Source organism: Pelophylax lessonae (genome assembly GCF_965119305.1).
Source record: "Pelophylax lessonae genome assembly, chromosome: 8".
Classification (NCBI taxonomy): Eukaryota; Metazoa; Chordata; class Amphibia; order Anura; family Ranidae; genus Pelophylax; species Pelophylax lessonae.
The window spans coordinates 62,175,628-62,188,899 of record NC_138775.1 but is presented as its reverse complement, the minus strand read 5'-3'; the positions used below and the strand labels follow the sequence as shown (position 1 = coordinate 62,188,899).

The 13,272-nt window shown below is 45.1% G+C and overlaps 1 protein-coding gene across 1 annotated transcript in view; it reads right to left on the bottom strand.

The window, feature by feature from the left end:
* Positions 1-13,272, bottom strand: part of DNAH12 (dynein axonemal heavy chain 12) — a 210,165-nt gene that overhangs the window by 56,807 nt on the left and 140,086 nt on the right. The window contains exons 46-49 of the mRNA XM_082264952.1: positions 12,362-12,495; positions 10,387-10,549; positions 3,634-3,714; positions 929-1,105 (exon numbers count right to left, since the gene is read on the bottom strand). Coding sequence (XP_082121078.1) covers positions 929-1,105; positions 3,634-3,714; positions 10,387-10,549; positions 12,362-12,495 — 555 coding nt within the window. The remainder of the gene's footprint in view (positions 1-928; positions 1,106-3,633; positions 3,715-10,386; positions 10,550-12,361; positions 12,496-13,272) is intronic.

Here is a 13,272-nt window from a genome sequence, read left to right as displayed (position 1 = left end):
CTCTCCTTCCTGCCATTGGCTCCTGCTGCTGTCAATCAAAGTCAGTGAGCCAATGAGGAGAGAGGGAACGGGGCAGAACCGCAGCTTCTTGTCTGAATGGACACACAGAGCGACGGCTCGGCTCTGGTGCCCCCCATAGCAAACTGCTTGCTGTGGGGGCACTCAGCAGGAGGGAGGGGCCAGGAGCACTGGAGAGGAATCGGAGGAGAAGAGGATCTGGGCTGCTCTGTGCAAAACCACTGCACAGAACAGGTATTAAATGTTTGTTATTTTTACATAAAAAAAAAATTGAGACTTTAGCACCACTTTAAAGTGAATAATATATACCTCCTTAATTTCCCCTTCAAAGAGACAATACATTCAGTTCAGCTAATCTTTCCTCATAGCTGAGCTCCTCCGTGCCTCTTATCAGTTTGGTTGCTCTTCTCTGCACTTTCTCCAGTTCCCAATATCCTTTATATGAATTTGCAACCAAAACTGAACTGCATTTTCCAGAAGAGGTCTAACTAATAATTTGTACAGGGGCAAAATGATGTCTCTCTCTGGAGTCTATACCTATCCTAATACAAGAAAGGATTCTGCTCACTTTGGAAACTGCAGCTTGGCATTGCATGCTATTATTATGCTTATGATCTACTAGAACGCCCAGATCCTTCTCCACCAGTTTCCTTAAAACAAGACCAGCAGGCCATAGGCCTCTATTCCAAATTCCAGAGTCTTCAATTTTGTCATAACTGTCTGATTGATACAGTAGGTCGCAAATGGGCAAACTGATTATATACAGTGTTTTATCATCTGGCACAGCCTAATTATTCCCTTATTTAAAAAATAGAAATCTAAACAACCTACCTAAATTAAGACTGTACATAATCTATACATGCAGTCTCTGTCCCAATACCACAATCTTGCCATCATAGTAACCTCTTACCTTAAGAGTGTTCAGAGCAGACATGGCCTCCTCCAAGGCTGGTATAGCCGCTGCAAGATCGCTCTCACACTCATTTTTCAAGGCCTGGGCTTCACTGGCTTTCTTGGTGGCCACTTCTTCATCTGTTCGAACTATTTTACTCTTTGCTTCCACCTCTGCTGACTCTTTTTCTATAACCTTTACAGGTGAAAAAAATAGGATATTTGAAAGCCTGGGTAAGGCACTTCAAAAAGGCAAGACACATCTTAACCTACCCTTCTAGGATATAAAGATAAATTATCATTATCATTTTTTTCACGGTTTCTGTTTCCCATGGGACAAAGTACATCCAGTACTTTATCCCATGTTGCCTGTTGTTTTCTAGTTCTAGCTATGAGGCTGGACTCATCACCTTCCCAGTGGCTGTCCAACAACCTAGCCAAGAGATGGCCACTTCAAAATAGCTGTTTGTCTAAGTTCCAAGCACCTTCCCGAGATAAGCTGCAGCAGGAGATATGCAGGGGGGAGAGGGGGTGAGTCAGCCTCCTGTCCCTCTGCATTCCTCTTGCCAATACTTGTCTTGGGAAAGCGCTCAAGGACTAGACAAGCGGCTGTTATGTAGCAGCCACCTCTTTCCTAACTATGTTGTTGGACAGCTGGCTGCAGCTAAAGTGGAGTTTCATCAATCAAGGACACTAATTAAAAGTTGTCCATAGACTCCTACATTTCAAGAGATCAACTCAATAGGAAAGATTATAGCGCTGTAACCAGCCATAAGGTACCCACTGACATAAGAGGATGAAATACCGGTTTGGGCAGGTATGATAAAGGCACACTGGCACACTGTAACCTTAGCCAAAATTGATCTTAGGGAAAGAATTGATCGCCATGGGTGGCTGCTCAATGCATAAACACGTCTGCTCATTCAAAACATGTTTGCATGATTATGCAATAGGATTTCTATATAACAGATGAATGGAGGTCAGCAGCTATAAATAGATGGCAAGATGGTAGGGTCATGTGATTATTGACAAGATGGTAGGGTCATGTGATTATTGACAAGATGGTAGGGTCATGTGATTATTGACAAGATGGTAGGGTCATGGGTAATTCATAAAATTTGAATTAGAATAGACAGTAAAATAAAGTTACACAATTAGTCTTCCAAAGCAATAATGGGTCTGTAGCTGTGCTTATCACATGACCTCTGATATCAGATTCTCCAATTGCATCATGAAAGCCAGTAATGCACTTCAGAAACAGGTTATTTAACCACTTAAGCCCCGGAAGATTTTACCCCCTTCCTGACCAGGGGGTTTTTTGCGATTTTTTACTGCGTGACTTTAACGGACAATTGCGCGGTCGTGCGACGCTGTACCTAAACGAATTTCACGTCCTTTTTTTCCCACAAACAGAGCTTTCTTTTGATGGTATTTGATCACCTGTGCGATTTTTTGATCATGCGCTATAAACAAAAAAAGAGCGTAATTTTTGCAAAAATAACAATATTTTTCACTTTTTTTATATGAAATTCCCCCCCCCAAAAAATGTAAAAATCAAAATTTTTTAACATTTTCGGCCAAATTGTTTTATGCTACATATGTTTGGTAAAAAAATCGCAAAAAGAGTATTTTGATTGGTTTGCGCAAAAGTTATCGCGTTTACTAACAAAGGGAAAGATTTTTGTCATTTTTGGTGTTTTTTATTTTAACGAGTAATGGCGGCGATCTGCGATTTTTTTTTGCGGTAATGCGACATTGCGGCGGACAGATCGGACCCTTGACTGACATTTTTGACACTTTTGGGGGTACCAGTGACATTACTGCAGTAATCAGTGCTATATATATGCACTGTTACTGCAAAAATGACACTGGCAGGGAAGGGGTTAACTGTATTGGACAGGGAGGGGTTAAGTGTGTCCTAGGGGCATGATTCTAACTGTAGTGGGACAATGCTATTGGTGTAAAAACAAAGATCAACGGTTCTACGTAGTAGAACCGTCTGATCTTCATTTTTACACAGGGGAGAATGACAGGCGGCTTGTTTACATAAGCCGCTCTGCCTTTCTGCCGCTGTACCGACGATTGGCGAGTGACCGGCGGACATCGGGTCCACCGGTCACACGCCCGCACTCCTCCCTGAAAGAACCGAGGCGGGCGCACGCCTCAGCGGGCACGTGCTCGCCCGCTATTGCCTCTAATAGCAGTGACAGGCGAGTGACGTAGATCTACGTCACTCTGCCTGGCCGGGGCTGACTGCCGCAGTAAATATACTGTGCGCAGTCGGCAACCGGTTAATGATTTTAAAGTTTCAAAAAAATGTCAGAGTCATAAAAAGTCTTATCAGTCAAAGTGCTTGAGGAAGGACATTTTTTCTCACCGCAGTTAGTTAGTATTATCACTTTAATCTCCTATAATGCACTAGAAATACTAAAAATATAATGTAGCTGGTTGCCAAGAACAGCATTTCTTTCAAAAAGGTCCAAATTAACCAAATATAAAATGTATTTTCCCTTCCAGCAAATAAAAGGGTAATAAATGATACATTTGGCTAGCTAAATAGAAATAAGTACAACATTGTATTTCCAAATAAGCCTTTCATTGCTCAATGGAAATCACACTTTTGATAGCCAATATACAGGATGGTAATATTTGAATTTTACAAAGTCCTATAACACTGATTTCTTCCCTTTATCTTCACATTACACTTGTTAGTTATTCATTAACCTTCATCATTTCAGCATTTTCTATTTTGGCTTCTTCCAGTTTGGGCTGTAACTCAACCAGTTCTTTCTTCATCTCTCCAACCTAAATAAAGCACACATGTTAATATTCTACAATAAACTGAACTTAATGTCACTAATGAGTAGGGAGCTTGTATGTACAGTGCATACGGAAAGTATTCACAGCGCTTCACTTTTTCCACAGTTTGTTATGTTACAGCAGTGTTTCCAAACCTTTATTCAGTCAAGGCACCCCTTATCAGGGCCGCCATCAGGGGGGTACAGGCAGTACTGGTGTAAGGGGCCCCAGCCTCTAGAGGGGCCCGGCGGGGAGTGCTTCCCTTACACTTTAAAAAAAAAAAAATTTCTGAACTTCCGACCGCCGCCCGCATCGGGCCCCCCCTCCCCCCGCCGGGGGGGGGGGGGAGATTATGGGATAATACTGTTAAATTGTGCATGTCTGTGTTTAATGGGGGTGGGGGCGCCGGCGTTCTAATCATCACCAGCAAGATCGTCGCCGCACGCCCCCACAGCTGCCGCCGTCTGTATGAGGAGAGAAGAAATCCCTGCATAATACAGGCTTCCGAGTGGCCGTATATCCTGGCTGGCAAGTAGCTGATTGGCCAGCACTCAGCATGGGGGTGGAGTTATCACTATGCAGGAGGAAGTGTCCCCAGCCCGCTCGGTACATGCAGCAGAAAGAAGATCAGAGTGGAGGGTAAGTGACTGAACTTTGAATGTGCTGCCTGTCCACCTGTTCTTTTGTTTGCACAGGACTCCTGATGGGACACAGACAGACTCCAGACATGATGGAGTTGCATTGTGAAAATGGCTGGGGATGATTCTGAGTGGGGAAAGGAATTACACTGTGGAGAGCCTCTTCACTTAGTAACTCTCACTTCCACCCAGAATCATCCTCATCCATTTTCACAATGCAACACCATCATCCCCATCCCCGCCCAGGGGGGGCACACTGCATTGAAGGGGGCACGCACACACGCTGGTCACCACATTCTCAGGGGACCTTACGCCTGTCACTACATTATCAGGGGGCCTGTACGCCTGTCACTACATTCTCAGGGGACCTGTACGCCTGTCACTACATTCTCAGGGGACCTGTACACCTGTCACTACATTCTCAGGGGACCTGTATGCCTGTCACTACATTCTCAGGGGACCTGTACACCTGTCACTACATTCTCAGGGGACCTGTACACCTGTCACTACATTCTCAGGGGACCTGTACACCTGTCACTACATTCTCAGGGGGCCTGTACACCTGTCACTACATTCTCAGGGGACCTGTACACCTGTCACTACATTCTCAGGGGACCTGTACGCCTGTCACTACATTCTCGGGGGGCCTGTACACCTGTCACTACATTCTCAGGGGACCTGTACACCTGTCACTACATTCTCAGGGGGCCTGTACACCTGTCACTACATTCTCAGGGGACCTGTACACCTGTCACTACATTCTCAGGGGACCTGTACACTGGTCACTACATTCTCAGGGGGCCTGTACACCTGTCACTACATTCTCAGGGGGCCTGTACACCTGTCACTACATTCTCAGGGGACCTGTACGCCTGTCACTACATTCTCAGGGTACCTGTACACCTGTAACTACATTCTCAGGGGACCTGTACACCTGTCACTACATTCTCAGGGGGCCTGTACACCTGTCACTACATTCTCAGGGGGCCTGTACGCCTGTCACTACATTCTCAGGGGACCTGTACACCTGTCACTACATTCTCAGGGGACCTGTACGCCTGTCACTACATTCTCAGGGGGCCTGTACACCTGTCACTACATTCTCAGGGGGCCTGTACACCTGTCACTACATTCTCAGGGGACATGTATGCTGGTCACTACATTGAAAGGGGGCCTGTATGCTGGTCACTGCATTGAAAGGGGGCACGCCGGTCTCTCTGCATTGAAAGGGGGCACACTATACCTTAATTACTGAAGGCCCCTTTCATACTTTTGCGACTTCAAAGTCACGCAATTTTTTATAGCGTTTTTTGCCGCAAAGCAATAACTATTAAATTTTTCTGTTTGCGCCCCCCCAAAAATTTTAAGCACCAGCCGCCACTGAATGTAAGCTGCACTGTTATATATGGGCCCTGTGATGTAAGCAGCACTGATGTACGGGCACTGTGATGTAAGTGGAACTGTTATGTATAGGGGGCACAGTGATGTACGGGGCACTGTTACGTATAGGGGGCACAGTGATGTACGGGGCACTGTGCTTTACATTTTGGAAATTTGGTGGGACGGCCAGTGGGCGGGCTATGGGGAAGATTGGTGGTCAAGCACCGGGGGGCCCAGTCCTAAAGCTGTGTAAGGGGCCCCAACATTTCTGATGGCTGCCCTGCCCCTTATAAATTATGGACAGGCTTGAGGCGCCCCATTCTACAATGTAAAAACTATTCTAATAGCTTTACACAATGCAGCAACATCCACACGTAGGACACCCAATGGTAGAGGTAATTTATTCCTAGTATTCCGATGTTGTTCTTATCCTTAAGTTTTTCTCCATCACTCAGCTAATGAGACCTCAATGCTGATGGAGAGAGGCAAGGGAAGGTCAAACAAGGATGATATGCAGGTTGTTAGGATGTAGTTAGTTTGTAATGGTGTACTATGAAAACCTGTGGCTTTGTGTAACTAAAAGGCAGCCTTCATTCACCCACAGGCTTGTATACAAATTTGGGTCAATTTTTAGGCATTTTGCCAAGGCACCCCTGAAGAAACCTCAAGGCACCCTGGTTGAAAAAGGCTGTGTTACAGCCTTATTCCAAAATGGATTAAATTCATTATTTTCCTCAAAATCCTACAAGCAATACCCCCTAATGACAATGAAAGCTTTGCAAATTTATTAAAGATAAAAAAAAATGGGAAAAAAAAACACATGTACAAATGTATTCACATCCTTTGCTTAATACTTTGTTGAAGCACCGTTGGCACCACTTACAGCCTCAAGTCTTTTTGAGTATGATGCTACAAGCTTGGCACACCTATTTTGGGCAGTTTCTTCCAATTTTATTTGCAGGATGTCTCAAGCTCCATCAGGTCAGATAGGGAGCGTTGGTGCACAGCCATTTTCAGATCACTCCATCCAGAGATGTTCAATTGGTTTCAAGTCTGGGCTATGGCTGGGCCACTCAAGGACATTCACAGAGTTGCCCCGTAGCCACTCTTGTTATCTTGGCTGTGTGTTTAGGGTTGTTGTCCTTTTAGAAGATAAACCTTCACCCCAGTATGGGGTCCAGAGCACTCTGGAGCAGGTTTTCATTAAGGAAGTCTCTGTACATTGCTGCATTTATATTTCCCTCGATCCTGACAGGTCTCCCAGTTCCTGCTACGGAAAAACATCCCTACAACATGATGCTGCCACCACCATGCTTCACTGTAGGGATGGTATTGGCCAGCTGATGAGCGATGCCTGGTTTCCTCCAGACATGAGGGTTGCCATTTAGGCAAAAGTGTTTATTCTTTGTTTCATCAGACCAGAGAATTTTGTTTCTCATGGTCTCAGAGTCCTTCAGGTGCCTTTTGGCAAATTCCAGGTGGGCTGTCATGTGCCTTTTACTGAAGAGTGGCTTCCGTCTGGCAACTCTACCATACAGGCCCAATTAGTGGAGCTGTGACATATAATACAAAATGTATCTGTGCAGCAACTATAACAGGGGTATACCTCCGGAATGCGTGCAAGATATGGCACGCTGCCACATTTATGTTGGCATGCAAGGAATGCCTGTGGCACCCACCTCCCAGCAGTTGCGGCTGGCTAACACAGAAAGGAGCATGGCTGGAATCATCTCATTGCCTGCCTGCCTGCCTGCTTGCCTGCCTGCCTCCGTTCCCACCCACCTCACTCAGCTTGCACACAGCTGACACTGAAGTAATGGATGGCTGGATGTAGGGAGTGGTGCACCGTGCCCCATCCCCTCATGGATGCTGTGCTTTGTTCAGGAAGCCCCTCCATCCTCAGACTGCTTTTAGGCTTGACACAGGAAATACAGCTGAGTGGCTCTTCCCCACACTGTACATAGCTAATCTGTTTCTTTTCCAGACACAACCTCGATCAGCACAGTGTGTTGCAGTTCTGACCTGTAAAATCCTCAGCCAGCTACACAATGTGCAAATAAATCCAGGTTGTGTCTAGAAAAAAATCAGATCTTAGCTGTGTGCCGTGTTGGGTGGAGCAGCTCTGCTGAGTGGCCTGTCAATAGTGACCCCCATCCTCTTCCCTGCAGACACCTGTCCTACACCCTGCTGACGCCCATCCTCTCCGCTGCTGATGTCCACCCTATGCCCTGCTGATGCCCATCCTATGCCCTGCTAATGCCCATCCACTGACCTGCTGAAAGCTGTCCCCTCCTCTGCTGTTCCCGTCCTACGTGCTGCTGACGCTCATCCTGCGCCCAGCTGACGCCCATCCTCTCCCCTACTGACGCCTGTCCTCTCCCCTGCTGAGGCCTGCCCTCTCCCCTGCTGACACCTGTCCTACCCACTGCTGACGCCAGTCCTACCCCCATAATGACTCTCGCCCTATGCCGTGCTGACCCCAGTCCTCTTTCTTGCTGACCCTGTCCTCTGCCCTGCTGACCCCAACTTCTGCCCTCCTGATCCCATTATCTGCCCTGCTGACCTCTTTCACGCTGCTGACCCCTGTACACTGCCCTGCTAACTCCTATCCCCTGCCCTGCTGACCCCCTGTCCTCTGCCTTACTGACCCCTGTTCTCTGCTCTTCTGACCCCTTTACACTACCCTGCTGACCTCATATCTTCTGCCCTGCTTATCTCCCATTCTCTACCCTGCTGACCTCCCATCCTCTGCCCCCCAACATTTTTTACTGCACCCCCACATAAGCCAGACAAGATCCGGTACTGGTGCTGAGTCAGACATTTCAAGCTGCCTGCTCTCACTTTTGGACTGGTATTTAACCAGCTATTGGGAACGACTTATTCAGAGATGCACGAATTGGGACTAATGAGAGGTGTAAAGGTGCAGGAATTGGGGCTTATCTGAGGTGTGATGGTGCAGGAATTGTGGCTGGTGTGAGATGTAAAGGTGCAGGAATAGAGGTGATGTAATGTGAGGTGTGATGGTGCAGTGACTAGAGTAATCTGAGTTGTGACGGTCCAGGAGTTGGGGCTGATCTGAGGTGTGAAGGTATAAGAATTGGGGCTGACCTGAGGGCATGAAGATGTAGGAATATGGGTGGTCTGAGGTGTGAAGGTTCAGGAACTGGGGCTGATCTTAGATGTGTAGGTGCAGAAACTGGGGTGTTCTGAGGTCTGTAGTGCAGGATTTGGGCTTATTAGAGATGTGAAGGAGCAGGGATTGGGGTCATGTGAGGTGTGGTGGTGCAGCAAGTGGGGTAATCTGAGGTGTGATGGTGCAGGGATTGGGGTGATCTGAGATGTAAAGGTTCAGGATTTTCAGGCTGTTCTGAGGTCTGAAGGGGCAGGAACTGGGGTGATATGAGGTGTGAGATGCAGGAATTGGGTTGATTTGAGGTGTGAAGGTGCAAGATTTGGGGTGATATGAGGTGAGAAGATGCAGGATTTGGAGCTGATCTGAGGTCTGATGGTAAAGGAATCTGGACTGATCTGAGGTGGGAAGGTGCAGAATGTGGGGTGATCTAAGGTGTGAAGGTGCAAGAATTGGAGCTAATCTGAAGTGTGATGGTGCAGGAATTGGGGTGATCTGATGTAAGAAGGTTAAGGAGTTGGGGCTGATCTGAGGTCTGATGTGTAGGAATTTGGACTGATCTGAGGTGGGCAGATGCAGGATTTGGAGTGATCAGAGGTGGGAAGGTGCAGGATTGGAGGCGATCTGAGGTGTGGAAGTGCAGGAATTGGGGCTGATCTGAGGTGAGAAGGTGCAGGAATTGGGGCTGATCTGAGATGTAAAGGTTCAGGAGTTGGGTCTGATCTGAGGTGTGAAGGTGCAGGAATTGGGGCTGATCTGAGATGTAAAGGTTCAGGAGTTGGGTCTGATCTGAGGTATGAAGGTACAGGAATTGAGGCTGATCTGAGGTGTGAAGGTGCACTAATTGGGGCCAATCTGAAGTGTGATGGTGCGGAAATTGTAGCTGGTGTGAGATGTGAAGGTGTAAGAATTGGGGTAATGTGAGGTGTGACAGTGCAGGAATTGGGGTGAACTGAGGTGTAAAGATTCAAGAGATGGGGGTTTATCTGAGATGTACAGGTGGAGGAACTGGAGTGTTCTGAGGAAATGGGCTGATTTGTGATGTGAAGGTTCAGGAATTGGGGTTATGTGAGGTGTGATGGTGCAGGCATTAGGGTAATCTGAAGTGTGATGGTGCAGGAATTGTGGCTGGTCTGAACTATACCATTAGCCTCCTGTTTCAGTATAATTGCAGTATCATTGCTGCTTCCTTCAACTTGACATTTGCAAGTTTCATTATTTCCCTCAAATCTCAAATCTGCTATGTCACATGAGAGAGTCAGAATGATACAGTGCGAACTGCTCCCTGCTAGATGTGGGCAAGCCAAAGGGGTGATACATTAGCATTTCATGTATTTTATATAATATGTACATCTCTGAAGACAAAGGCAGTTCTTTGTTTGCACTTATAAACTGTATATATTTGCATGGCATAATCCAAAGCAAAGAAGCATAAAACAAACTACAAATAGGCAGTAAACTAATACTTCTGAGATCACCATCTACCGAACATACTGCTAGAATAGTATATTGACCATTATTTATTTTCACCTGCGATTCCGCAAAGGCCAACTTATCTAAACCATTAGTGTATCTCTTCTTTGCCTTCATCACCGTGTCTCTCTTCTGGGAGAGCAGCTGACGGAAAGCAGCAATCAACTCTAGGTAAGAGGTGGGGGTCACATAATTATGTCTCCCCAGTTCACTCAAAAACCTGTAAATGGAAGAACATATTTCAGCTACAATTAGCGATTGGAAAAAATGCTTCAATATTTATTTTTAAATATGCAGTTCAAGATCAAGGCCGGGTTCACATATGTGTGGCCACGGTTCCCAGCATGGGATCCGATGTGTACCTGTTCACCAGTTCAGATGCGATTCAGGTCCGAATTTTTGGCTGAATGCGCACCTGAACCATACCCAAACATGCACAGGACCCTTTTGGAATTCGGACCATGGCCGGCCCGGACATGTGTAAACTGATTCCATTGAGAGGCAGTCACATTCCCTTGTCATGCAAATTGGATGCGGGAAAACCCAGATCGAATTTGCACATATGTGAACCCAGCCTAAAGTGGTATTAATCCCATAATTGTAATATATTGCAGCTTATCAACCCTTAGATTTGGTGGCTGCATTACTTTTCTTTTTTAGTCTTTTTTCTCTCTGCACCTGGTGATCTGGCCAGTAAAGTGGGGTACACACTATAAGAAAATCGGGTGAACGATTGTCCGATTTTTCTCGTTGTTTCACAGCAAATTGGAACCGATGAAAGAATTTTCTTACGAGCCCCAGGCTTGAAGGGAACGGCCCCGGCCAGGGGTCCGGGGGGCCCTTCATGGTTTCTTGCACCGGGGCCCTGAAGGTTCTAGTTACCCCTCTGCTTGGGATCACCTTGAAAGCCTCCCATGCTGATAACCAGACCTATGGTTTTGCCTCCCTGGGCTATGGTAAGGAAGTTGTATGCTCATTTTCAAGCAGGAATTGAGAGATGCCAGGAATTCCCCAAAAATATAAAATAGACGAATAATCGTGAAATATCGTCTTTGTTGTGTGAAATTAAAAAATATAAATATATGTTGCACTTACATATGTCGATGCCTAACAGGGGTACTGCTTGATACAGCTCAAGTTTAGCTTGGAATGCCGCTCAGTTCCGGTGTGCGTTCCAACTGCTTTCCACTGGGTTGGATGTGACGTAACAGGAAGTGCCCCTGTAACTAACCTTAATGCATTTCGCAGTTTGCGTCACTTCCCACAATAAAGATGATATTGTGCGATTATTAGTCTATTTTATATTTTTGGGGAATTACTGGCATCTCTCAATTCCTGCTGGAAAACAAGCATATACAACTTCCTTACAATAGCCCAGGGGGGCAATACCATAGATCTGGTTATCAGCATCGGAGGCTTTCAAAGTGATCCCAAGAGTGAAAGGTTCCAATTTAAGTGAGCTGGACCCTGGCCAGACAGGAAGTGATGTCATCCTGCTATGATATATATATGATATAGGGTCATGGGGATCCACAGTAATGGGCCATACACACTATAAGATCTTCTGAAGCCTTTTTCCTTTAGATTTACCAAAACCATATAATATGAGGTCAGACCTAAACACTTTCAATTTATATGCAATCTGGCAGGCCCTTGCACTACATAGAAAAGGTAAATCTGAAGGAAAAATCTTCAGAAAATCTTATAGTGTGTATGGCACTTTAGTGAATCTGGAGAACAAGTAGAAGCACAGAGCACTTTATGATTTGATGGACACTAATGACTATTAACAAATGCATAATATACTGAAAGTATATGTTGAGTTATATTTATTATATTTAATTTGTGGTTTCCTTTTATTAGTATAAAAATATTAGGGAAGCTTGATTTTGTTTTTTATCCAGAGAAGCTACATTTGAGTTAAGTTATATAATCTTTCCACTTAAGGGTTTGAAAAAAATATCAGTTTTTCTGATAAAGGTCTTTGTGCTCCATAAGGATTATACAAAATATTCAAAAGGTAAATAATTACTTGTCTGATAGCACTATGGCTGATGTGTGGAAGTATTTGCAGATTGGAACCACTTCCTGGCGCTCAGTATCGGTCATTTCCAAGGTCTCCAAAAACTTGACAGCCACTCGCTCAAGGGCATCCTCTGGCCATGGCTAGAACACAAGAGACTGAGTCAAAAATGTTGAATGGATCACTCACTCAGATAAAAAAAAGTCTGCCAAAACCAGTTATATAGCTATATGAATGGACAAGGTTCAAATATGTTCACCTGGGGTAGGGAAAATTACCCAGGGCTTCAACAGACAAATAGGATGGAGGGGAAGGACAGGGAATACAAGTTTTATTAGCAGAGAAAGAGAACTACAAATAGAACCTGATTGGGCAAATTGTCAGATTTGGCAAACACCTTGTGTTAAAGTATTTACTGTTTGTGGGTTCATTTTTGGGCATGAAGAAGCATAAAACATCAAATCTCCAGCACTCCTGTGTGGCTTCCCCTTCCCCTTTGCATGTAACTGCAGGAAGATCTGAGTCATTTAAAAACAAAAGAAACCTGGTGTCCTTTGTTACCTATATACCTTGAGTGGCGAAAATAATTATTTGATCCCATGCAGATTTTGTAAGCTTGCCCACTTACAAAGAAATAAAGGGTCTATAATTTTTATCATAGGTGTATTTTAAATAATAGAGACAGAATATCAACCAAAAATTCAGAAAAAAAAAAAAAACATGATACAAATTTTATAAATTGAGTTGCAGTTCAGTAAATAAAAAAGTATTTGATTCCCAAGACAAACATGACTTAGTACTTGGTGGAGAAACCCTTGTTGGCAAGCACAGAGGTAAGACGTTTCTTGTAGTTGGTTACTAGGTTTGCACAAATCTCAGGAGGGATTTTGGTCAACACTTCTTTACAGATCTTCTCTAAA